This window comes from Strix aluco, chromosome 12, assembly GCF_031877795.1.
Source record: "Strix aluco isolate bStrAlu1 chromosome 12, bStrAlu1.hap1, whole genome shotgun sequence".
Lineage (NCBI taxonomy): Eukaryota > Metazoa > Chordata > Aves > Strigiformes > Strigidae > Strix > Strix aluco.
The window spans coordinates 14,645,945-14,673,173 of NC_133942.1; the positions used below are offsets into that span (position 1 = coordinate 14,645,945).

The 27,229-nt window shown below is 43.8% G+C and overlaps 1 protein-coding gene across 1 annotated transcript in view; it reads left to right on the top strand.

Annotated features, from left to right (window-relative positions):
* CHSY1 (chondroitin sulfate synthase 1) overlaps positions 1–27,229 on the top strand; it is an 80,442-nt gene that overhangs the window by 5,377 nt on the left and 47,836 nt on the right. Inside the window, exon 2 of the mRNA XM_074837484.1 lies at positions 3,827–4,322. Within this exon, the coding sequence (XP_074693585.1) occupies positions 3,827–4,322 (496 nt within the window). The remainder of the gene's footprint in view (positions 1–3,826; positions 4,323–27,229) is intronic.

A 27,229-nucleotide genomic window follows, 5' to 3' on the forward strand; every position in this document is an offset into this window, starting at 1 on the left:
GAGCAGTCCTAATGTCCTCTGTGAAGAGGCTTCTTCTAAGGAAGCATTACCGAATTTTTCTATGTTTGTGTTTGTTTAAATTGCACTTTGATTACCTTGTCAATGCCAGCTTCTAGTTTGTTGGAGTTATGTGCCCTGCGAACTGAGAGAAACCAGGTCACACACCGTTGTGCATGTTTTCAGCGCTGCTCCTTGGGGAAGGTAATAGAGAGCCTTGCTGTCCTGATTCATGCACATCCTCCTGTTTAACCGAGCAGATTCAGATTACACGGAGGAGATAAGGTTGGGATCTGTCAGAGCAGTTCAGTCACTGGGTTTTTAAATGACCAGTTCAGTACACGTATCAGTTGCATTCAGAACCTGATATTTCTCTCTGGACAGAGTGGAAGTGGCCTGAAGCTGGCTGAGGCCACCAGCGATCACTGCAGTGGAGGTGGGCTCTGCAGGTGTCGGTACAGAAATCTGGTGGCAGAAATGTGACCGCATTTCCTTTAAACAGCCGAGGGTGACGGGGAGCCCTTGTGGGGGCAAGGAGGGCATCAAGTTTCGCTAAAAATATTTTCACTTGTTTTTATTATCAAACATACAGTTCATTTGAAGATGCAATCTTGACCAGGAAAGCAATGTCAGCTGGTGGGAGTGGGTGCTGGTGGGGCCACAGAACTAGGAAAGTGTTGAGACAAGAGCTCTGTGCCTAAGGAGCAGAAGGGATCAGGTTGCTGCCCATAACCTGAGAGCAGACACGGTAAACTGGACCGGAGGTGGGAGGACGGGCGAGAAACATAGCTGTTAACACACTAATCTGCAGAATCGCTTGTGATTGAGCCAGGTCTGATTCTTTTTGATGTCAGATAAAAAGTTAAAAGTAGCTTTGATCAGAATTCATCCCTGCATTTACCAGTCCTTAGTTCTGCTGATAGCTGGGGTCAGAAAAATGTACTTACAGTTCATCTTACAATCTGTGGTTTGGCTTTTTTGGCTGAGTGCAACGACGTGTTTCCTGAGCAAACTGTTCTTTCTGTATTCTCTCCCCAAAAAAGGGCTGCAGTGATCTGTGGCTTAGACATAAGGAGCAGCACATGGTGACTCCCATTGTTTCAGCCACTGCCGAGCAGTGCTTGCGTTGATACAGACACTCAGGCAATTTTTCGATGTGGGAGCATATTTCGTCTGTCTGAGTTCGAACAAACATTCAAAGCCACAGTCACAAATAACACGGCGAGTTGTCTCATCCTAGAAAATGTGTTGCCGCAGGAAATGAACAAAGGCTTAATCAAGCTGTGCTGGGGCACGGTCGATGTGAGATCCCAAGGCTGAAGTAACATTGTGGTGCTGACCAAAGTCGCACACTGATCCTTGGGGTGTGGTTAGCGTTAGGGCATGGTCCTTCTGTCTGTGTTGTGCCCCCCATGAATGCAGGAATCTGTCTCTGATTTAAAACAGAGGTAAATATGGCACATCCATGTAAAGATGGGGTCAAACTGGCTTTGAGTAGAGGGGTTTAATGCAGTACGAGAACTGGGAACCAAAGTGCCAGGGTTTATGGATGCACATGCATTTTGTTTCCTCTCCATTGAGTGGGAATTCTCTTTACGATATTTAGGAGGGTCCTGAGGTGAGTGCACCTGGTTGGAGAGCAGGGAGTAAATTTAAACCAGGAACCAACAGAGGGGTGGTGGCGTAAAGCAGAAATTGCCATAAGACTTTAGCTTATAACTTCACCTGGTGATTGTCTGGAAAGTGTCCTGGTGCACCCGAAGCTGCATTGGAAACTGGTCAGAGTGGATGAGATAAGCTGTATTTCTCAGTAGCTTCTTCTGCCTTTTCTTTCTATGAGATTAAAATTTGAATGCATCAAGTACCTTTCATGAAGAAGTCTTTTAAACTTAGGTTGGGAGTTGATAGGGGAAGAGCAATGGACCATGTAGTCTTTTCATTCCAGACCAGATGATTTGGTTGTGGAGCGTGTGTGTCAGAAAATAAACATCGGAACTTCCTTAATAGTTAGTGAAAGTTCAAGATATGAGCACGTCTCACTTAAAAACAGGCAGTTTTCAATGCTTTAACAGGATGTGACTTTATAACCAGTAGTCCTGTGCATTAATTGCATCACTGATGATTAAAGGCCTCATTACCTCTGTTGTGAAGTCAACAGGAACGTTTCCATCGGCTTTACTCTGTGCTCTTCTGGGAAGTTGGGATCTAAACTTTTTCTATGAAATGCTACCCATGTTAGTAAGAAATCCAGAAGACAGAGCTTTTAAAGTAATCGGGCAATATTCATTACACAAAGCTGAATTAGTGTGGAACTGTTAAGGTGTTGATGTTTAGTTAGTACTAATTAAATACTTTTGCATTTCGCAGTGGAACTTAAGGAATAAATCTTCTGAGATATTTTTACATTTCAGACTTTGTATGGTAGCTAATTCTGGAGATTTCAAATTTCAGATAGTCTGTACTGCCCAAAATCTGCTCTGCTTTTGGCAAGAAACCTGTGTTGAGAGGCATCTGGTAACAGTGAGTGTTGCATTGAGGGAGTACTGTGTCCTTAACCTTGAGAGTGTTTTCACATTCAGCTTTGAATATAGGTTGTATTTTGTGCATAGTCGCCAAATGTAATAAGGAAATATTCTCCCCCTATATAAAAAGCGGCAAAACCTGTTGGTTTATCAATGAAAATAGTTTTCTGTGAGTTTCTGTGAAGGATACATGAACTCTGCTTTTTCCCAGGTAGAATTTGAGAAAATGGTACTGAAAGCTTAAAATTCATAATTTTTAGGGCAAGGCTGTAACAGCTACGTGATTGAAAATCCTCCCTGGAGGAGGTTAAGTGTTCTGCAGTCTGCCTTGAGGAATCATCCTACATATCTTCCTGCAATGTAAGTGACCCAGTTTGCCCACGCAGATGGGTTGGATTTGGCAGAGAGAAACATGGAAGGTGTGGAGCAGATGTCTGCTGCTTTGCACGGAAAAGGCTCCTCTTTTGTGATGTTCCTGTCTTACTAAAATCTGGTCTGAAGTGTGCAGAAAGCTGCTGGAGGTGTGGGTGTTGGTTGCCCCAGGTCGTCTGTTGGGATTATGTTTTGCCGGCATCTTTTAGGACTATTTTTCTACTAGTCCTTTGCTGGTATGGGCAGAGCCATTTGAGGTTACTGTTGCTACCATGCTCTGTGCTTCTTCGGCTGTCGCAAACAGGCAGAAGCATTTTTCTTCTGTCAAAGCCCTACATGCTTTTTCTCCACGTAGCATCTGGAGGAGTTGCTGTTTGGTTGGTTTCCCACAGGATACCGATTCCTCACAAGTTCATGTGAAATTTGCATCTGTTTACTCTCTGGAAGTTAGTACTTCTGAACGCACATTTGAGCTTTTGAGGGGCTTAAAGGGAATGGAAGGTGGATATGGTGCTGAATAACTTGCAGGGAAGCTTTGGAGGCATTAAATCCAGTAGTACGTGAATTGTTTGTCCATCTTGGCTCCCTCTGGCTTCACTCTGTATTTTGTGACCAATAGCTGTTAGACCAACACTGAGTGTGCTTAAGAAATCCTGCCTACTACTAGTGAACTAATACTATTGAATTATTTTTCTATCAGATAGAGATATAAAATGATATTCAGATGCTTATCAGAATTTTTTGTGTGTTGTACCAGTTGCTCAGTGTGCCATGTGAATGTCCTTGTTTGCGTGGAAAAAAAATAATGCTTCAAGGCATTTAAAGAGAAAATTTGTAAAGCAGATGAGGTGTAGTCCCTCTGAGTGGTCTCTGGTAGTGCTCTGCCTGCCTTGGTTTGCATACTTAATTAGTCTTTATTGTCTTTTTCAATCTAGAACTTGGTCCAAAACCATTCCTGGCAAGGTTGAATTCTTCTCCAGCGAGGGTTCGGACACCTCTATTCCCATCCCCATTGTGCCACTTCCAGGTGTAGATGACTCTTATCCACCCCAGAAGAAATCTTTCATGATGCTCAAATACATGCATGACCACTACTTGGACAAATACGAATGGTTTATGAGAGCTGATGATGACGTTTACATCAAAGGGGACAAACTGGAGAACTTCCTCAGGAGTTTGAACAGCAGCGAGCCCCTCTTTCTTGGGCAGACTGGCCTCGGCACCACAGAGGAGATGGGGAAGCTGGCGCTGGAACCGGGCGAGAACTTCTGCATGGGGGGACCAGGAGTGATCATGAGCCGGGAAGTCCTGCGGAGAATGGTGCCCCACATTGGCGAGTGCCTGCGAGAGATGTACACCACCCACGAGGACGTGGAAGTGGGAAGATGCGTACGGAGGTTTGCGGGAGTGCAGTGTGTGTGGTCCTACGAGGTAAGGACGAGGGCGTGGAGAATGAGGTGTGTGTTTTGGGGGAGGTAGAGGAGAGGGTGGGAGAGGCTAGCAGCAGGGGATTGCTGTTGTACGGCCATGCAGCCGTTCCTCCAGAGCTCGCTTCCCTTTGCAACTTGACCATCCTGACCACTGTAGTTTCCACATTCTTTGCTTCCTACAAGTGTCACCCTGGGAAAGACCTATGCAAATATGGAAAAGTAACAGTAAGGAGGGAAGTGGAGCCTGACGTTAGGCACATTGGTGTGGGGGGAGGAACATTCATCATTTGTAACAGATATGTTTATTTAGACAGAGAGGGAATAAGTTTAAATCAAAATGGCCATGGGTCCCTGCAGTCTTGACTGCCGAAACCTCTTTTATCTTCTTCAGCTGGGTATGTCATGGTGTCAGTGTGAAAGATAGATGATACAATTACCATGTTTCTTACTGCAGTTGAAATGTGCAAGGCTGACACATGTTTGCCCTGACAGTGACAGTTTTTTCCCAAACTACAGCCATGGCAGAGATGTCTCGTGGTGGCTGGCACTGTCACCCTGGGTGCTGAGCTGCCTCCCAGCCTGCCCGCAGCCCAAGTCCGCTGCTGCTCAGGGGACTTGCTGGCAGCCCCATCCTGCAGATGACGCCTGCTCAGCAGCTCCTTGACGTCAGCAGACACAAGCCACCACTCTTACACCGAAACTCAGGGTCTGCCCACACTGATGTGGCTGTGAATGTGGGGGAAAAAAATGAGCGAGTCCCCAGCCTGCTTGTGGCAGAGTTTCCTGCTGCTGTTCCTGCTGGATGCTGGGGGCTGGTGGCTCCTCCCAGGGCCGACGGGGGCTTCTCCAGCCCGGGTGTACTGGCCTCTTTGAAGTGAGTCCTGGGTGTTTACAGACTGTCTGATTGAAAACACCTGCTGGGCTTGAGCTGCAGTTTCTCCTCTAGTACCAAAGAAAACGCTGGTGGGTCGAGGGAGAAGTTGAGGAAGAAGAGGGGGTGAACAGTTTATCTTTTACACAAACATTTGTGACTTGTACGCAACTATTGCTTTGTCCTTTTATGAGATGTGGTAAAGAGGGGGGGGGGTTTGCTCGTGTGACGGAGTAGCTGTGGTCACAGATAGTGCAGCTGACCTGCTCTTTCACTGGCAAAGACTTGCGTTAAACTTTTGACACTGAACGTCTGCCCCCAAAAGCTGTTGTTTCATTTCAGTTCACAGTTCAGTGATGGGAAAGCCTCTGAGGAAGGGGAAGGAGTTTCCAGCTACAGTAATTCATTCATAACCTTGTGTGCATAAAAGCTTTCTGGACTAACAGCGGCTCTCCATGTTCCCTGAACTAGTTTATGTATTGTCAGCATCATGATTAGCTGTTCATAAGGAGTCAGTAACCTTTTCCACAGCTTTTAGCAGCATAAAATTTTTACTGTAGATATTCTGAGTTGAAATAACTTCTGGTGTGAATGTCTGTACCATGTGGCATTTGATAGCTTACTGAAGGTCAGTGTTTTGGTCCTACTGAAACTGGCAAAGACCTCCTAAATTCAGTATGATCAAATTTTGGCTTGAAATGACTAACAATAGCACACACCTGCGTTAGAAATGCTATCTGACATAATTAGATTGGGCTTTTCTCAAAATTAGTTTTATTTGATCAGCTTCTGTCAAATTATCTGTAGTCCTGGATTCTCCGAAGTGGCATGAATTACTTAAAAATTGGTTTGTGTGAAGTGTATAAACTGTAAGATGTTCAGAAGTAACCTGTGAGTGTGAGATGTTAAGGCTCAGCTGTTTTGGAGAGAGGGAAGAGTTTCAGTGAGGTAAGCATGCTCCTTCTGCAAGGAACAGGTCTGCTCTCATTTAGTTGAGACTTTTCAGTTTAAAAACTTGTCATGTTTTCCTTATTTTGATCTGGTCCTCTCATTGCCCAGTCAACTAGATTAAATGTGCCTGGTATTTTATTTAAGATAAAGCAATAGCTGTGTGAAATAACACAGCTGTCATAACAGCTGTGTTAGGAAAGTTTGGTGTAAAACTGACATTTTCCATGTCTTGTATGTTCATGAACATCAAGTAACAGGCCACTGTAAGTGGACTGCAAAGCATTGTATTTCAGTGAGCTTCTGATGGAGCAAAAAGTTTATCTGTGCCTGCTCTGCTGGGACACAGCCACCACGTTCTTCACAATTCCCATCAAGAGGGAAACAGCAACATCACGAGGATCAGCAAACAAAACGACGCTTGGGTCTCAGAGAACCAAAACCTCAAACTTCTTTTGCTTCCTGCACTTCCTATTCTGGGGAGTCTCAAGTGGCAGCACAAACGAAGAGCTCAGGTCTTTGCAGTCACCCCCCCAGCTCTTTGGTTTTCCTTCTTAGCATCTCAGACATGGAATGCCCTGCCGGACCTCAGTGCGGGTGTTTTTTTTCCCTGCACTGTTCTCACGGTGGGCTCTATGCCCAGAGTCGTTTTACTCATCTCCATGACTGTCACTGCCCCCTTTCTCTGATTTTAGGATCCCACAATGTCTTTACTGTGCTGCTCATCTTCCCTGTCTTTGGCTCTGGTGGTGTGCCCAAATGCATCTCCAGGCCCGGCTCTGTGGGTTTTTTTCTGCTCGCAGCAGTCTGTTTCAAAACCCTTTTTTGTCCCCCTTCCTGTGTTTCTGTCACTTTGTTGCTCTCTGTGGTGCCTCTTAGACCACTTCATTAGTGGCACCGGTTATTGCCCGTTTCAAGACTTGCAAAGATTTGTTCGTGCTCTTCCTGCTGTCAGGAGCTTTTCAGCAAATACAGTAAAAGAATTGACACCATGATTCTTTGGACTTCCTGTTTCATCTTATCCCAAAAAAGAGGCAATAAAAGTTTGTGTGAGCTTGAGGAGAACTGAAGCTCAGTGGGCTCTGGGGAGCTTTGTCTGACACACCCAGGCTGCTGCTTCAGGAGAAGTTTGCAGCCCACGATGGATTTCAGGCTCCTGTGACCGGGCTTGTAGCTGTTGCCTTACTTGACACAGGTCGAGTGAGTCACAGATGAGACATGCCTCCTAAAATGTAAGTTCTTTATGGCAAGGATTGTCATCATTGTAAAAACAAACCCGAGACTGTTACTTGTATTTGGCAAATAGGTGGAGCAGCCAAAGCAGTAAACTGGAAGAAAAAATAATGAAAAGAATGGAGCAGTGAAATCTCTGAAGCTTACAGATAGGAGCTTGACAGTTTATGAAGCAATATAGAGTGCAGTCCTTCCTCTTGAAGAGGACAGAAGGCTTGTACTGATCTTGCTAGGAAGTGATTCTGCATTTCTAGTGAACATTGGTATTTTGGACTTCTGGCACACTGCTGAGTGTTTTTCTCAGAAAAAGCTTACATATTTAAGTCTCCTTCCTTCTCTCATTTTTTCCCACCAGTAGTTCTTCTAGTTCACCTTGTGTGGGTCACAGAGACACGCTAGTTTTGTTTTCTGGTGCACTGCCATGTGGTGCCATGCATGGTCTTGACTGTTCAGCCTGAGAACAGGTTTCAGCTTTGATGACAAGCCATCTCATTTGTGATTTAAACAGTCCCAACGTATTGTTGATCTCAGTTTTCATTTTGCATCTAATGTTTCCTTTAAATGCATCTGAATTACGAAGCCACTGCTCTGCAGCTTAGTGTTGTTTCAGCCTTGTTTTGTAGCTGCAGCTGAGTATTGTTCTAATTTGTGTTTAATATCCTCACCTTAAGAGCGCTGGTAACTTTTATTAAAGCTCTTTGTAGCTGCTAGAAATCAAGGCAGTGCTGATTTATATCTCTTAAATTTCTTCAGTAATAAAACCCTTTTGACACACACTGCTTTCAGGTGATACTAACTGCTTTGTGTCCTACAGTGCAACAGAAACAGCTGGATCCAACGGAACAGCTTATGCTACTTAACTACTGGTGCAAATGCCCAGATGTTTTGTCTGTTTTTTGTTCGTCTGTTCTTTCTTTCTGTCTGTTCTGATTGAGGTAGTGGGAGAAATTAGCTAAGAAGCATCAAGTGTGTCTGAGGAGGGGGCACTGCTTTCCTCCAAACTAGCAACAAGTATTCTTAAATGTCCTGAAGTGAGACAGGATTTTTTATTAATATACATGGAAAAGAAGCTATGACAAAGGGAGCGATCACATCAGGAAACATGAGCATGAAGGAAGACTAGGTCCAACCTTTTGGGCATTGGCGAGGGAAAAGTAGGGCAGTGGTGACTAGGGATAGTGGGGGCCTTCTGGGAGAAGGGGGATTTGAATTAACGTTTTGTGTGGTCTTTCATCTGCAGTAATGGAAGATAATTGCTAATCTGAAATTCACTGAAGTTAGGAAAGCCCTTAAAGTGCACATTATATTTGCCAAGTACATTGGCAGTGCCAGAACATACCATTTCTGGAATGGACTCTCCCATGGGCAAAACTGAAGTTTATGGTTTTCTGTAAGATAGCCAGAAGTCAAAAAAAGATAAGAGTCCTGCAGCAGTTGATAAGAACTGAAAGACTGGGGACAGATGCAACTGTTAACTGCTAACCTTCAGTTCCCTTGCTTTATCCTCTGAGAAAGAACCTTCCTTCCTTAACGAAAAAGGAGATCCATCCTGTTTGTAGTTGGCTAACGTATTGCGCGCAGTGACTTCAGCAGCAAGAGCTGTACATCTCAGAGCAGGGCAGGATGGGGTCTGCGAGGGGGTGCTTTGGGCAGGGTGCTCTGAAGCACCTCGGTTCACTGTGGTCTGTGCAGGGCAGTGAGGCTGGACCGTGATGTTTGGTTGCTGTTGCTCTGTGAACGCTTGCCTTGGACTCCAGGCAGCAAATGTAAGACTCAGCTTGTCTTTGCGGTGGGAGCATCCAGCAGCACCTCTGAAATCAGATGCACTAATACACGTGTGTTGTCCTGGCTTCAAAGCTTGTACTTTTTTTGAAGTCAGAGTGTAGGAACTTAGACAGCAGCAGATACCTTACCTCACCATGTGTGTGTAGCCCATTGCATCTCTTCATTCAAGAAACGTACGGTACAAATTGCGTGTGTGTGTGCGAGAGAGAGGGTACAAGCATGTCCAGTGTTTTAGGGTGGATGTTTATAAATCGTCTTTTCTTAAGCACTAAATTTTATCTTTGAAACACTTCAGAAATGTCTTTTTGGCTTCAGAGTAAGTTGGAAGTGGGTAGCCATCCGTTCTGGGGACGGGTGGAGATCGAGCTTCATGAAGGTAATGAAAAATTTTGTCAGAAGACAGACAGGTAAGACTAGAGAAGAGCATTATCTGGGCAGGGAAGGTGGTATGTGGGGCTCAGTGTGAGACTAAAATACATGTCTGATGTGACAGGGAGTCTGAGACAACAGTGGGGGAGGCAGTGTGGTATGACCACCGTAGTCTAATTTTAGTAGCAATGTTTGCTGAGGAGGAGGGCAGAGAGGTCAAAGGAGAGAGTAAAGGCTGTAGTTTGGGTTTGTGAAACCAAGGTGTGGGTTAGGAGGGTTTGAAATAGGAGACAGATCTCAGATCTGCACCCAAGTCTTGACCTAGGTCTTTCACTTCAGAAAATAATTAAATATTTGAGAACCAAATATTTCAAGAGGGAAGACTTGACATCACTAAGGCATTTCTTAGTGACTTCTGAACTCAGGTTGGTAAAGGTTTCTTGTTTGTTGTAAAAATCAAGAACTACTTTGTATATAGCGTTGTGTTATACCAAAGTTACTTGAGTTTGGATCTCACTGACTTTCTGCTGGCCATCATTTTAAAAGAGGAAGGCTGTGTGATTTGTGCTTACACAGACATACCTTTCCAGACCATAGAGACTGTTTGAGACTGACCTAGTTTTTGTGAGCACGCGGTTAATCTGTCCCTAGTTAGCTGGATGATTTGATCTAATGCCTAAGCTGAGGGTTGCTGAAATGGGGACTTCGATGGCATTGTGCAGACTCTAAGGAAGCTTCAGCCATGAATCCAGCAAACAGAAGTATTGCTTTTTTCCCCATTATTGTCTTCTTGAAGTACGGTGGTTCGGTTAGAAATTAGGATCTGTGCAGCCTGTTGAGTTTAGGGAGCCATCAGGATTAGTTGTTATCTTGTGGACAAGTCAGGAAAGGCTAATCCTTCATTGCATGACAGGACAAAGACCTCTAATAAAATAGCTCATCATCCCAGTTTCTTAATTAAGGCACACAGAAGATGCTTGAGGATTTGAGTTTGTTCTCTTAAGCAGCAGTGGGGATAGGCAGAGGGAGGTAAGTCTGAGACCAGAAGCTTTCTAATGTATTTTTCTCTTCTGAACTGATGGGAAAGCCATCTTTCTCTTGCAGGGTAAATTCCTGCTTTGTGGCTTGCTGGAACTCGGTACTTGGAGGAAATGATTGAGTGGTGGTTTTTTTTTTTTCTGTGATTAGACCTGCATGCTGCACTGCTTCTTGGAGGTGAATCCCACCTGACTGGAGACCTTGGAAGGACACGGTTAAATTGCAAACCTAATCAATATAAAACCCAGTAATACCTGTGTAGTCAGTTATCTCCCATGGGTCAATTATGTCTGACCAAACTTTGAGTTGGCAAGTTTCCTCTTCCATTTTATTTAATGCTTATCTCTGTATATAAAAGATGAGGGTGGAAGAATAAACCACTTCATGGCTACCTCTGTATAAACAGAATCTCTGCAAAATGTCCCATGTGACTAGACAGTAAAAAAATCACCCCTTAAAAATTGTCCTTCTCAGCTGAAGTGGACATGAAGTGTTGTCAGCTGGGGCTCTCATTATGAAAATTTTTAGCTGATCTATATGTAGAGGGTAACTGACCTGGATGTTTGGAGTGGGAGGTTAATTGTGTAAATTTGGAGAGAATATTTGCTGTTCTCCCTTCAGTCTATTAGAGCCAAGTTCTGTGTGCAACTTAAAGCGCCAGCAACATGGAGGTGTCAGAGCCTGTAAGCATGGGAGAGAAAAGCCAGACTTGTTTGGTGATGGGAAATAGAAATGAAGTGCTAATGTGGGGAAGGGGCTTAATATAAACTAGTTGAGGTCACTGAAGGGGTGGTAGAAACACTTCAGCTCAAATGCTTTCAGTGCTAGCTGTATTATACTTCGAGTATGATGTTTTGAGAAATACTTGGATTTTTTAAAATAAAACCAATTGAATTATTACAGAGAAGAAACAAAAGGTGACTCTTTTAAACAGATGGATATGATGGGTTTTGATGTAATATCTATGTTACTTTTATAAAAGTAATTTAGTATAAAACATTATTTTCTTTTGAGCTTTGAGTGAATGAGCACAGATAATTATCCAGAGTTGCTTTAGACAGTGGTTACAGCCAGCCACATAGGCGTGTAGCACTAAGCTGCTGTGAAGGCTTTCCTTAATGCTTTTGGAGAAAATACTATGTAGCAGTCTGACTCTGCCTTGACGCAGCACTGAGCGGCTGCTCTGTGAGCATTTCCCGACTCTCTGGGCTGACAGGGCACAGGACAGGCCAGGAGGATGCATTTGTGATCTATACAATTATATTTTGCCAGTTCATCATGTTTGCAGTCACTGGTCTGCTGCTGGTGCTGGGAGATTTATTGAAAAAAAGGCTGTTAACACCAGGTGACTCCTCACCTCAGCGCAGGAACTACCAATTCCTCTTTTGCTTCCCAGTTGCCTACTCCTAAAGTCAACTGTCCTTGGTGGACTTTGTGGTCCCCCAGTGCTGACAAGGCGAAAGATGGCATTCAGTGTGCTGCCATGTTTCTTTTTTTATAGTTTGCAGCTGCAATTACTAATGAGAACGGCGTGTCTTGAGTCTTCCCGTGCATTATACCCAAGTGGACTTAACATATGTCAGTAAGGAGCTTGGCTTTTTGGGCTGTGGTGGGAGAACCATAGGTTTATGGATGAACAGCCAAGATGCAAGATGACAACCTGCAACGCCCAGTCCTCGCAGCAGGCAGGCAGGTAGCAGTTTAACTCAGTGCTCTGCACTGTTGTCTGATGGCTCTGCGGGTGGTGTGAGTGTGTAATCTGACTGCAGAGAGGATTAATTGTCGGGGATTTGTCTAACCTCATTTCCTGTAGACACCTCCTGGCTGAAGAGCTGCTGCTGCTGTTTGTGTTCTAAAACCATCTGATTTTGAGCAGAGAACTTAATTCTACTTTACTGGACTGTTGCACCATCTTTAATTGATCCTTAAAATGCTCAAAACATTTTAACACTAATTTCCTGTGTTAAAAGCTTATCTGGACTCCTGGTGATGTGAACTTCCATGGTTATCAGCTGGAGACCTCTTAAAATCTTGCCAGAAATCCTGATTGCCTGAAGGGGGTGGGGATTATCTTCCCGCATGCCTAGACCAAAATGACCTTTATGTGTCACAAAGAAGTTGGGAACATAATTGGAAGTGTTTGGGGAACTAACTGTTTTTGTTTTCTTTAATCCTGAAGTTTCAGCTGAAAGTGTATTTGGGGGTCCTGGAAGAACTGGAAATTGAGTTCTGGTTATTTCTGGTTAGTTTCTTACATAAAAGTAAATTCCTGCTGGTGTCCTCAGTGAAAGCAAGTTAGTTGTCAGTGGTTCTTTCAGATGTGTTTTGAGCAAGTTAAAAGTACTGCTACAGTAATGAAGCAAAAGTTGTGACTGATTTTTATCAGGAGGATTCTTGAGAACAATTTGAACTTCATGCCAGTTACTGGCAGCTTGTGTGTTAAGGTGGCTTCAGTAAAAGAGTCAAAGCCTGCACGTAATTTAAATTGCTATTAGGGACACAAAGTGTTTTTAAAGACTCTTTGAATAGGACATGTCCATTTATTCCTTTATACCTTGTCCACACTGCAGAGTTATACCCTGATATGAAGTATTGCTGCTGAGAGAAAAGCTGCTCCAGCGAGCTCTGTTTTCCAAGTGAGCACCCCAGCAGTTTTTCTGCTTCCTGGCGACCTTTGCGGTGTGCATAATGCTGTTTTACCTGTGCTGCTGGCAGGGACTTGCTCCCCGGGCTACAGTTTAGATCAAGCTCCAGTGATCAACTTCTGTGCGTGGTGGTCTGATCATAGAATCATAGAATACCGGGTTGGAAGGGACCTCAAGGATCATCTGGTTCAACCTTTCTGGCAAAAGCACAGTCTAGACAAGGTGGCCCAAAACCCTGTCCAGCTGAATCTTAAAAGTGTCCAATGTTGGGGAATCAAACACTTCCTGGGGAGATTATTCCAGTGGGTGATTGTTCTCACTGTGAAAAATTTTTCTTCTTGTGTCCAATGGGAATCTCCCCAGGAGTAACTTGTACCCACTACCCTTCGTCTTTTCCATGTGACTCCTTGTAAAAAGGGAGTCTCGATCTGCTTTGTAGCCACCCTTTAAATACGGAAACATGGTGGTAAGGTCTCCCCTAAGCCTTCTCTTCTCAAGGCTGAACAAACCCAATTCTCTGAGCCTTTCCTCACATGGCAGGCTTTGCAGTCCCTTGATCACCTTTGTGGCCCTTCTCTGGACTGTCTCTCCAGCCTGGCCACATCTTTTTTTGTATAGCTGGGACCAAAACTGAATGCGGTATTCCAGGTGTGGCCTGACAAGCACTGTGTAGAGTGGGATAATGACTTCTTTCTCTCTGCTGGCGATGCCCTTGTTGATGCAGCCCAGCATCCCGTTGGTTTTCTTTGCTGCTGCAACACACTGATCACTCGTACTGAGCCTGTTGTCCACCAGGAACCCCAGGTCCCTTTCCACAGAGCTGTTCTCCAACTAGGTAGATCCCAGTCTGTGCTGCACTGCAGGATGATGTTTCCCCAGTAGCAAGACCCTACGCTTGTCCTTGTTGAACTTCAAAAGGTTCTTGATAGCCCACTCTTCCAGCCTATCCCAGTGTCTTCCTGTCCACTTCTCTGATGTCCTGGGAGCATTGCTAGGGTAGAGCAAACCGCTTCATTTAGCATCTGTTCTGGTTCGTAGTGAGAGCACAAGTCGGTACAGGATGGAAGCCCTAAAGGTTTATGCAGAGCTGTGAGGTGAGGCTCATACAGCCAGTGCTTTAGAGTCATTAGCTTAGAAAGAGGTTTAAGAAAAGGCACAACATGCTCTTGTGTAATGAAGAGAGCACAGGTAGGGTTATGCCCACTGGATCTAAGCTCCATCCAAGTCTCTGGTTTTAATCCTTCTTACTGAATGGCTTTAGGGAGCTCCAGCTGAGTGCTGTAATTTTGTTTTTGGAAGCAGTCTTCAGAAGCATCCGGTAGTCTTTGTGGATTAAGCACAGGTTCTTAGACAGAGGCTCGGATTAACAATGAAATAAATGGGAACCTATATTTTGGACTCAGCCAGCAGTTCATTAGAAAGCAGAAAAGTGTAGTAGAAAGCTGCTTGCATTTCCAGAAGTGTTCCTGTCACCTTCCTGCTGCAATAGAGAAGCACCTTATCAGAAAAGTCACCTACCTTTGGCTTGCCCTGGCCTCTCCGACTACGCAGCTGGTGTTTGGTTGCTGCTTCCTTGCCCACTGTCCTCTTGGCCATGCTCAGACCTTGTGTCAGTGTGCTTTCTGAAACGCAAGCACAAGTTTATTCATGAAAACTTGTTGCCTGCTCTTGTTCATGGTTGCCACTTCAGATTGGTGCAGCTGGTTAGAAAAGTGCTCTGAGAATAGCAGCAGAGTATTAATGAAGGTTCCTCTGCTCATAGGCCTTCAATGGGTGTAATTACTTGGCAGTAACTTCTTTAAACCTTATTTGAATTAAAGCTACATGTTTTGGCTGGTCATGTCACCACTGTATTAGTGAGGAATGCAGGAGAGAGTGCTAGTTTTCATTAACTGAGCTGCCTTAATCCTCTGTAACCATACTTTTTAATATGTGTTACTTGTCTTACAGAGAGAAAACATTTTACCCAAGGGACAGCAGAGTTCACTCCTCAGCATCTCTGCATAAGGGCAGTGTTCTTTGTCCTCAATATAAGGACTAAGAAAGTTCTTAGTAAATGGGTGTTGAGAAGTAATATTATGTGTAATTCTCCATAAATACTTGATGGGGAACTGTCTGTATCTTAGGTTTGAGTTTTTTATAAATTTTTTCCCTACAGTTCCCCTCAATGTATGGGTGCAGAGTGGGTTAAAAGCCTGAGCCAATTTTTTTAATGGTTTCATACAGCCTTCAGACCAGATGCTTCACTAAAAACAGTTGTCTCCAGAGCGACTCCAGAATGTACACTTCTTGGGTTCGTTGTCCAGGTCAGCAAAAAAATTGTTGCCTTGCATGTGTATCTTTAAAGTCCTGACAAAAGAGAAGTTTGCTTAACCTTATCACAGATGATTTGTCAAGAAACCTTACCCTTACCTTGTCTTACCTTGTTTGTTTAAGCGTATTACAGATTATTTAACTGACGTACTTGGTTTTATATCCTTCTCCTATTGAAGACACTTCCTAACATCTTTGGCCAAGGGGAACTTTATTTAAAAAAATAAAACAACCAACCAACAACTGAGAGACAGTAGCAGTTTTAATCTTCATAAAGCACCAGGGCTTTTGCTTCCCTGGGAATGTTTGTGAGCTGTGGCTTTTCCAGGTTTTGGGCAGAGCAATTTTTCTTTGACTTTTTCAAATAATCTTTTCTCCCCTGTCTGACTCCTTACAATTGAAGTGTGCTCTGTAGTCACTGCGACAGCCTTTTGCAGTTGCACTTTGTCTTGCTGCATTCTACTGGGCCCGACTAGAAGCCACCTCTGATCCCATGGAATAATGTGTTTGGCAGAATCCTGAAGTTTGCCAATTGGTAATCATCACTGCTGCATGTGCTTGTGCTGGGGAGTAACCGTCCATGTAGTTTCTTATCTTTTCTAGGCCAAAAATAACACCACAGCGCCTGCAATGTTAAAGAATTTGCCTAATTTCAGAACTGGAAACTCAGGGGAAGATGGAAAGGATATTTCAAAATATATAATAGGATCTGGGTGCCTAAGCATTAGGATGAAAAGCCTTTGTCTGGAGCTCTGGATGGTGAATCGGAAGTATTTGTGACGATCTTTTGCATGGACTGTACCGCAGGGGCAAGTCTCTGCTGTATTGCAGGTCTGCTCAAATTTAAATCAAGTGGTGCAGCTCTGATACAGGAACTGCAAGCAAGGAAGATGGAAGGTGAGGGCAGTGTCATCTTTCTTCAGGTTGTAATGTGGCTGCTCCACATCCCTGGCATGGCTCGGCAGAAGCGAACGGGTCATTTCTTCAGCCCATGGCGTCTGCTTTGTGCCATCTGCCCTCGCGGTTCCTGGTGCAGAGGAAGTGTGAAATGTGTAACCCCGTTTATTCTGCTAGGTGGTCAAGGCCCTCTCCCTTACAGAAAATGCCTTGTTTCTGTTCAGCCAGCACAAAGGCTCTTTTATAGCTGCTTGGCTATACATCTGTTGAGGTGCCTCAGACTGTTAGCACTGGTTACTGCTTGAGGTATGCAGGCTCTGAGGCTGTGATGTACAGTGATACGTTGTTTATATGTTGCCTCCCTTTCCTTTTGAGGATAGGGAGCTGTGCTGTGTCCTGCCCTGAACAAAGCTGGTGTTAGTTCTGTGATGGAGCGGTAGCCTGGAGATTTTCCCTTTAAAAGCAGGACTGCAATCCTTCTGTTTCACACTTTGAATTAAATGTCTGAATTTGGCAATGTGACTGCAGGACAATAGGACTTTCTCTGGGGAAAAGTGTGTAGAATTTCTGCTCCAGAGACAGACCTGGCTTGAAAGCTAGTGTGTGCACCAGCGTGAAGGGGGACCCCCATCTTTCACAGGGCACTTAACTGGAAAAAAACCCTCACTTCTTAGAGTTTTTGAACTTTATTGCAGCCTCTGGTTTAATTTCTCCATCTTCTTCCCTCCCTGCCCCCACCGATATTTTTTTTTCTCCTGCACATGTCCTCTTGCTCATTTCACAAAGAGACTTTGCTGAAACCAGTCCTGCCCAGAAATGCACACTCATCTCTTGAAATGTAGGGGAGGGAGTGAGAGGAGGCTCTGTAAGCGGGCAAAGTCCTGGTGAGTTCTGAATCTCAAATGTTTGTCTCCTTTGGCTTTCAGACATCCTAAGGTTTGCCATCTCCTGGCTCCTGTGTTTGGTTTTCTATGTCTTTTTTTTTTTTTAACCCCACCAAGCTATCTGACAGCTCTTCAGTTCCGTTCCCAAATAGCATTCTGATGCTGTCACTGCTGGCTTCTTGACTCAAAGTAGAGCCTTGGGTGGAAAAATTCATAAAATTACCATGAGATAGGTCTCATGGGATAAAGGAAGAGCACAAGAGGGATGTGCCCTGTTTCATGTTAAGCTCTTTTGCTTTGACGTTGATGTTCTCTTCCGTTCCATTAGCATGGATAAATATTGAAATCTGGTAGCTGAGTGTGGCAAAAGGTGACTTGGGGCAAGTCCATGGTATGTTCCACCACCGAGTCCCTGTCCCTTGAGAGCAGCAGCTCTGCTCTGCCCAGGTCCTGGCGTCAGCACCCGACTCGGTCTTGTGAACATGTGCCTGTACTTGCTCTCTTCTCTGGGGAGTATTTCTTGTTGAAGATCTGTTTAGGCTCTGAAAATGCATTTAGGCTTTTTGTGGCCTCTTTCACAAGAGGGTGAGAAGTTACTTTTCAACTTAATTTTAGACTGGCTGTCATTCTCGAGCAAGCTTGAAGAAGTGTGGTTTTGACCTTGCTTGCAGGGAAACTTGGAGGAACCTGATTTCCCAGTACATTGAGGGAACTGTTACCTCAGGTCTAGAATTTTGTGCTTCAGCATCAAAGTGCTTTGCAAACCTTTCCCATGCTCCTTCCACCCTGTGGAAGGACAGCTCTCCCTGCATGGCACAGGGTTATCCCCAGGGCACAGGAGGAGGTATCGTCAGGCCAAGGTGTAGAGTTAAGAGGTCCTGACTGTGTCCTGCAGCCAAACCACACCTTCCCTCCCCTCTTTCACCAGTCACTTCAATTAAAATTCCACCGTTAGGGCTGAAGTGAGGTGAGGCAGGAGCAGACTTGTTTTCAGGAGGGAGAACTGAATTTTCTGCTGGAATGGGCCTTTTCCCAGGGTGGGTTCAGGAAATGTCCCCTCCTCACCAGTTAGGTGGAGAAAAGTCACAGGTAGAAATTGCAAAAATAATTGGCATTGTCTGCTTCAGTTCCCGGAGGGCATCACAGAGTGAGCACATTGAGCTGGAAACAGAGCCCAGCAGAGGCAAACCTGTGGTTCTCCATCAGCCTTTCTGAACGATGGCCTAGAGCACTCATTGAAGATGATTTCTTAATAAAGCTGGGGGGAGCTGAGGTAGCAGGGGTGCAGATGAGACTCTGTGCCGGCACTGGTGAGCAAAGTGGAGGAATGGGGAAGAACCTCCTGAAGGTGAAAGGTGACAGGAGGAAGAGAGCCAGAGTGAAACCCGGGGGGGGTCTTATTGCTGTGGTGGAGTCCAAGTAATTTCAAATATTTTAAACAGAGGTCCCATGAGTAGAGATACGAGGGAACCAAATTCCTTTGGCATTTGCAATATCAGGCTGGCTAAAGTAACTGCTCTTGTGCAATGCTCTCCTGAGCGGTTGTGGAGCAGATGTTGCTCCTTTTGTAACTGCTGCTCAAAGTGAACCAGTTTCTCTCCACGAGGGAGAGTCCGGCTGGCTGTGTAAATCAGGGAGCTGTTTTACAGGTGCTCGCCTTTGCAGAGAGTCAACAGAGAGATAAAAGTTGAGGCCAGAAGTGCTGAGAGTGGAGGAGATGCAGTCCCTTGGGAGTTGCTGAAGAAACTGTCTCCCTGAGGAGCGAGGACAATGTGAACCTTAAACATGCTTAACCTTAGTTGCAGGCAGTTTCTCTAATGAGTATGGGAGCTGGGTGTGTGGCAGGGGTAGGCAGAGAAGGGCTGAGATATGCTTCAGAAAGGAAATCAGTCTAAAATAAGTGCAAGTAAACAGTAAAATGTTACAAGGTGCAACCTAAGGAGCAACCTCCTGTTCTCGCTGTGACACAGCTCTAATCCTTAAAGCCGGAAATCATATCTGATGGGCTACAATAATCTTGTTTTTTCTAGATGTAGAACTCCCCTATGTCTGTCTCCCCTAGGCAAGGAGGAATAGTTGCCAAGAAAGCAATGCACTCTGAGACTCAGCTGTTTTGGCGTGCCAGCAAAACCATCCTGCGCTAAAGTGACAAGTGTGATGCTGATGGGACGTGTTCTGGCGTGGTGTCCAAGTTAAATCTAAGTGGGAGCCTCATGCACCTGACTGATGGCCAACATAGAAAAAACACTGAGAAGCCTGCATTGTAGCTGGTATAATTTCATGCCTAGTTACCATGCAAAACAGTCAACTCTATCCAAAACCGAGGTTTGAAAGTGACTTCTTAGAGTGTGTTTTCTTTCTGTCCAAGCAGAGAGTGTGCAATGAAGAACAGTGGCTTGGATTTTGTTTTCTTTGGTAGCCAATATAACATCACTGGTTGTCTTTGTGTCTACCTCTCTTTGTGTGGTGGGACAAAAACGCTGTGTCCAGTTTGGGGTTGGTGCCAGTTTTATCAATATGATGATTATATGCAGAAGAAAGGAGCTGCAGTGGTTCTTGTGGTGCCTCGATGGTAAATAATAGTAAAATATGGCTATCTCTTAATATTCTGATTAGACTCCCCCGATTGCCACTCACTGGAAAGCAGCCCTTTTCATGTAACTGTGCATGTTCATGCACTCTGTGGTTAGCTAAAGTAAATGTTCACATCCTAGTGTGTGCTGGAATATAATCACTAAAATATTGCAGACTCTGTTCCTGAGCATTGTTACTTGGATGATGCTATCACAGGTTGGGGTTTTTTTAATTTTTAAATCCTCAGGTGTTTTGCAGAGTTGCTCTAGTCCTTCCTGCATCAGCCTTTGGGAATAAAACCATAGCTATAACTTTGAAACTTGGAAATATCTGTACAGACTCAGTCCTGCATCTCACACCAGACAATGAGCACTGAAAGCTAAACTGAGCCCATTGATATGTTGATGATCAGTACTTTTTTCCTTCTGATTAACATTCAACCTGTGTCTTCTATAACGTTTCAAACAAACCATGGGATTGTCCATTCTTCTTAGATCCATTTGCCCAGTGGATTTGAGCCCGTCCTGCCAGAGAAGTTGCTGGCACCGTATCCTGTTAGGGCAGTATCCATGTTGGCCCGTGGTGCTGTGGTTATATGTATGATCCAATTTGGGTTGTTTTTCATTCCCTGAGAGTGGTCCTGGGCTGAAGGTGACAGATTGACAGCATGGAGAGAGTTACTTCTGTGTTTGATCTGCTGTGACATGGAGTCTGTAATCCCATAAGGGTTGCTGCATCCCTGCTGGGAGTCTGTGTGTTGTGCAGAGGGCTGTGTGCTGCAGGCTTTGCCTTGGAAAGCTCACGTGCCAAGAGATTTAAGAGGGGTGCAGTAAATGGCAGGACACCACACAGTACCATGGGGAGCATTAAGTAAGCAAGAATAGATGCAGATATTTTTAATGATGTTATAAGTTAAACTGAATTCAATTTAGACAAACAACTTGGTAAAGAGAGAACTTCTTGTCTGTGCTTTAGGAGAGCTTCCTGGCTGCTCTCTTGGTCAAGCTGGCTGCTTGGGGTCCCCCTTTGCTCTCACCTGCCCCGTTTGCCTTTGCTGCCTTCCACATGTGCTGCTGTGGAGTGGCCACCTTGGTTCTCCCATGGGATCAAGAGTGGGTTCTCTGCAGGAGTTCAGCTGGGGGTGAGCCTGGGCTCACTAGAAACCCCAGCCACAAAAGGAGGGAGGCCAGTGGGCCAGCAGGCTCGCAGGGGTTGGGGATAAGCTATTCTGTGGCTCTTGGACAGAAGAAGGTATTTGATGGTTGGACTAGATGATCTTTAAGGTCTTTTCCAACCTAGACAATTCTGTGATTCTGTGAACAAGGCATGCCACATTGGGAGGGCTGGCACCTTCCGTCCCATGCTTTTGCTGTAAATTGCCAGCTTTTATCAGTTGTCCTTTAGTCTTTGAGTGTGGGGACTCAAATGTACTGGTTAACCAGGCTGGGATGGCAAACCTCCCAGTGTAAGGTACGGCAAATGTCACACCGGTCTCCCAAAAGGGCAAGAGGAAGGATCCGTTTCGGGTGGCTAAACACACCTTCCCTTCTGCCCCCCGGCACTTCAGTTAAAGGTCAAGGCTGATAGGTCTGCTTTTCATGCCAGGATAGCCTGGGAAACTCATTGCCATGTCATGTCAGTGGAAGTAGGAAATTCATAAGATCCGAATGGGAATTAAAATGTAAAAGGGCATACAGAGAGCACCGGGACATGCTGTGGATTGTACATTTCAAAACAGAGCTACCACTGCACAGGGCTTCATCTGGCAGGTAAATCCCTGCTTGCCCAAACCACAGCAAATTTGACAAAATAGTTTGGAGAGATGATAGATCTCTCTATTTGTTTCTCTGTCTTCTATTTGTGGGGAGATGCTGGAACAATTAGGGATTTGCACGTGTGCATGTGTACAGGGATGGATGGATGGATGCACCCCTGCTTCCTGAAGGGAGAAGCTGCACTGCAGTCGGTGATGGGGAGACGCTCTCTCAGCAGTTCTCCTACGTTTTCTTTCTGGGAGCTCTCGGGAACTGGAGCTGTCAGGAGGAGCAGGGGAATGAGGAGGGCAACGGGCAAAATAGCATGTAAAACTCATCTAGGCTTTGTTTCTCACTCTGAAATAAAGATGACCTTGCTGGCTTGATTGATTTAGGTTTACTGCAAAACTCATCCACTCAGCAAACTGCTGGAGGAAACTGCTGGCAGTGTGTCCAGGTAACAGTAATAAAAACCCAACTGATTATATTATTTAATTTATAACTGAATGAAGTACATAGGGGATGGCTGCAGCAGAGCATTTCTGTGAAAGGGCATGCAGGCAGCTCTCTGCTTTGTGGGGAAGAGTGAAACGAAAGAGGCTGGGGAGTGGCTCAGGCTTCCCAGCGCTCTCCACAGACACAGCTCAGGATGTGAGCTTTTTTCTTTAAAAAAAAAAAAAAAAAGTTTTCTAGGAAATGCAAGATGAAGTGGTCTTTGTTTGAACTGGCTGCACAATCCCCTCACGAGCAAACACTTTATCATGCCAGTTAGGCTGAGATGGGTGATGTATTACAGTAGCAGGCTTGTTACTCAGTGTAACTGCTGCTGCCTTTATAGCCAGAGAAAACCAGGCGGTGAGCTTGCTTGAAGCAGTTTAGTGCTAAATTTGCTGTTAAAGCCCTTTCAGGGGAAAGCCTTGTGGCAGAAGGGTTTCACATTTATTAATTGGTCTAATTTCTCTACTTAGTAAAGATGTCTTAAATCATTCCAAAAGTAAAGAATCAGGTCCAGGTAAATTTATTTTTAATGAGATAACATTATAACAGAAGAGAATGTTGTAGCTATACAGAGGTCTTAGAAATGCATTTTGCAGTTGTAAAATGGAGTGAAGATTTTTTTTTCTATCTTGAATTTCTCCCACACCCCACACCCCCCCCCCCAAAACCTTGCTGAACATGTCTGGACAGTGAATGTTCTTTTGTTGAGATGAACACACAATCTCGGAGGTAAAACTTGCACTGTAAGGTGTTTGCACTCAGATAAAGCTCTTTTATACATGACATTTCCTGCATTATAGCAACTAGCTTTAAAAACAATTGTTTAAGGAAGACATAACTTCACATAAGCAAGTCTTTACTTAGCTTGAGCTTCCTTTTTAAAATGTCAGTGTCACTTAACAAAGCCCTTAAGGCCTTCCTCAGCATTGCTGCCAGCCCCTTCCCAGACCTGGGGTATCTGAGCTCGGTGGGTGCAACAGGCAATTCTTGCTGTTGAATCTGGAGACTGCCTGTCATGCCTGTGATAAAGGTGTATCTGTATGTGCTCCCCAAGCTGTGCATTGAACCCCTCTGCTACAACAAAGGCCTCCAGTTTGTAACTCATTGAAGAAGGCTCTCCAGTTGAGAACTTCATCTGAGTAGAAACTCAAGACAACACTTTTCTCAGCACATCTGTCCCAGGAGGAGTCTATGCATATTGTTTTTTTTTAAAAAGAATTCCTTTTATCCATTCAGGAGTATCACCCTTAGGACTTTAGCTGCAATGCATGGACTAGACAGAGCACAGCAGTGGTTCCTTTGCTTAATGTGAGCAGCTGTGTGTCCACTTACTGGCTCAAGTCACTCCTCTCTATGCATGTACTTGCTTTTTTCTTCTTTTTTCCCCTCTTTTTTTTTTTTCTTTTACAGATAGATTTTGGCCACTACTTTTAAAATTGTTTAAATTTCCATCTTAACTAGATGAGGCTAACCACTGAAGCTGTCTTGCTTTCAATGCTCTTCAGGATGTGTCTCTTTTTTTTAATCTTTTTTTTTGCTTTCCTTCTTCAGCCAAGTCTACAAAGAATACTCTGTTTTATGTGCTTTATATGTATGATTTCTTCTTAAAGGACGACTCATTTCCTCTACTTTAGAGGTATTTTCTTAAATCTGTCACTTCCTGTCTCTCTCTTGGCTGGATGTCTGATTTGCCAGTTTTTACATTTTTTTGTAACTGTTCTGCTCATTAACTTCCCAAATCCTTTGGGAATTGCGTTTTGCCCAGGCGAGGTGAAACTGTTTTTATTCTCTGGCAAGAAATATTTGACGATTAATTTAATTGCTAAATTGGCTTCTAAGCAGAAGCAGGCTTGGAAAACTGAAGGGGAATTAATCATGCCCGCCTAACAGAAGGGACTTGAAAACGTGGAGGCTGCGCTAAAGACGTCAGTGAAAACTGAGGTGCACAGTAGCTTAACAAGCTTTTAGTATTTTATCATACTCTTTTTGATTTCTTGCTGGCTTTCAATGCTTTTTGCCTGCTTGAAGAACAGACTGTTCCTTCCCAAGAAGAGAGCAAAGTCTTCTCATCTCTGGAGAGCACTACCTGGCTCTAAGAGTGAGGCCTCTGGGCTTTTGAGTGAACACCTGAAAGTTCACGTACCAGCACAAAATAAAAACATGGGGACATCTGTGGACGGAGGCATGTTGGTCCTTGTGGTGCTTTTCAGAAACTAAAAATGTGTTCCACAACCTCTCTATAGGTTTGGAGAGTTAAGACTTATTCCATGAGCTGGTACATGAACGTGCAGGAGGAAAAGTTCTGATCCATTTCTTGTAGCCTTGGTGCTCATGGGCTGTACCGAGGCCTTTGTCCTTCACTTGTCCTGCAGCAAAAGGGCTTGTTTTGCACTCTGGTTCCTTGTGCAAAAACAGCCTCATACTTACAAATATTTCTCTTGAACTTTCTACAGACACATCCATTTGGATTGAAGTGTCTTTAATGTGTATACACAATAGAAAATGAATTCTGGTATAATAAAGATCTCTGTTCAAGACAGCAAGCGCTGTATCAGATAAAATTTAAGAAATTTTTTTTTAATTATACTGAAAGTGAAATACAGATGAGTTACAAGAGCTACTTCTAAGTAAGACCTGGCATAAGGTTGAATTTTCCTCTGATGTAAATGAGTGTAACTTGATCAGGTAGCAAGGTTATGCTCATTTACATCAGCTAAAGATTAGGCTTAGAAGTCTTGTATGTGACGACATACAAGTACTACAAGAAAGTAGTAAGTTCTGAAGGATGGTTTTGTTCAGTTTTTTTATTAAAACAAATCGAATCCTTTTTTCAAAGCTTCTGCCTACAAGACAACATGTTTTAGAGTGAGCTCAACTTCATGGGACTCCAAAGGCATTATTACAACTTCTGTAATTACCCAAAATAGCTGTTCTATACATAAGATTGGCATGACATTAAAGCTCAGTGTCCTCGGCTTTTGCAGGACTGGGCTCCAGTAATGACTCTTCCATTATCTAGCTGGGAATCTCCCTTTGAAATGCATAAAGCTCTTTATAAATAAGGGGGGTGGGCTATCAAGCTGTAAAATGTCTGATTTTTATTAACCATGTAAGATCTGCTATTAGTAGGAGTTGTCAATAAGTTCTTGCATATACTGGGACTTGGGTACTTAGGGAGCAAATTTGGTGTTTGGAGAGGTAGGAGAAGCAATTTTATTATGGATTGTTACCCGTTTTGCCTGCTGTTTCCATTGGCAGAGGGAGAGATTAGCACTGTCATGGCAGTATTAGGATATTGGATTTGATGTTTGGAGGCTAAATTAAGTGGGGGAAAGAAATGAGAAATTATGGATGTGAAAAATGTTTTTACATAGGTAAAACCTCAGAAGTTATTTTATACGTTAATAAATGGCATTTCTTATAAAATGCACATTAACATTAAAGTCTCCAAGATGACTGTAACTTGAAGAAAATACTTTCCTGTAACCCCTAGATAAAGACATTGAGTCTTTCTGCATCACTTGCCATGTGTTAATTCAGACATGCAAATAATGATTGAAGAACCTTATTTCCGTAGTGCAGGAAGTATTTTCTGAAGAACAAGCAATGCTGATTGTTATCAGCATTGTATTGAACATGGACCTATCCTTTGCAAATCCTTTTTTTCAAGGATTTGAAAAATCCTGGTTAAACTGGGTCCAACTTCAAATCTTCTAGTTCTACTAAATTTTAATCATTTTTGCATTTGGTTTTCAGTAAATGTTAATAGTCTGAGAACTCAATCATTTTTCCATTATTTATATAGCAATTGAGCAGAGCCAATATAAATCTTAATTGGTTTTGAGCGTTGTCATTTTTTAAGTGTATCGGATGTTATAAAGCAGGTATAAATGAAAGCACAGCTGTGGTTCATGTGGTCGTTCTGTACAACTGACTGGTTTGGTAGTTTACACAACTGAAGAAATTAACAGTTATCTCGTGCACTTTGTCATGTAAATTGAGATCTAAACCGCCTGAGTTGCAAGTACACATTAATCCTATGCACAAATGTCTGCGATACCACCCTGCTGAAGTGTTGGTAAAGCACTGGGTGTCTGGTGTGGGGCTCTGACTTACAGATAGGAAAAGTAACAGGAAAAAATAATTATGCAGTAAAATTGACATTTCCTAAATGGAATGGGGCAGGGTGTTTTTGTAATAGAAAAGAGTAATGGGACTTGAGATGTCTGTAAACTTTACTCTTCCTTGAAATCTCAGGGAGAATCCAACATTTCCTCTTTGCTAGTCCTGTAAGTGCCGTGTTCTAGACATTTCTGTGCATCTCAACCACTTTTTCAGTGACTTTTTCATTAATCACTTGGGAGATCTGTTTTTTCCCTTTAAGATATAACCAAATAGTATCTTGTCTTAGGATCGGAAAATAATACCTTATTTACACTGTTAACATGTCCCTTCACATTTAGATTATTGCTTTACAAATATTTGTAAAGATTTTAGTAGATCGTACCTGGGCTCCTTTCAAACTAATGACATTACTCTTTCCTTTGCTCATCTGTCCACTGTCTGCATTGGGTTTTTCCCTAACTCTTCCAGTTTTGTGGCCAGCTTTCTGGCAGGAACATCTTCAGAAGGTGCAGTATGGGAGCAAATGTGTGATTTTAGCTCCCCGGCCCTGAACGTGGGAATACCATTAATATATCCCAAAGCAATAGCCTTTTTGCTGCACTGGTAATTAAATTGCTTTCTAGCTCACACTGTATGATGTAAAAACACTATGGCTCTCTTTTTTTGGGAAGGTCTGTCAGGGGCTATTAAACATAATGGTCCAAATGCAATCTCCAGCTCAGGAAGCTCTTCGACTGCTGTCTGCTGCAAGCCGGAAAGCAGTACGAGGGCAAGGACTGTCCTGTATCTGCGCTGTCGCTTGGACACTTCCCGGAGGAATTCACAACTGCCCACTGTCAGACAAAATGTTAGCCAGGTGGGCCTTTAATCCGGCACAGCGTGGCTGCTATATGTTTAGATTCTTAAGTTCCTTCTGGTGCCGCCTCTGTCTTACTGAGTTGTCCAAATTGTTCGCCAGCTGGCTTGTAAACTCT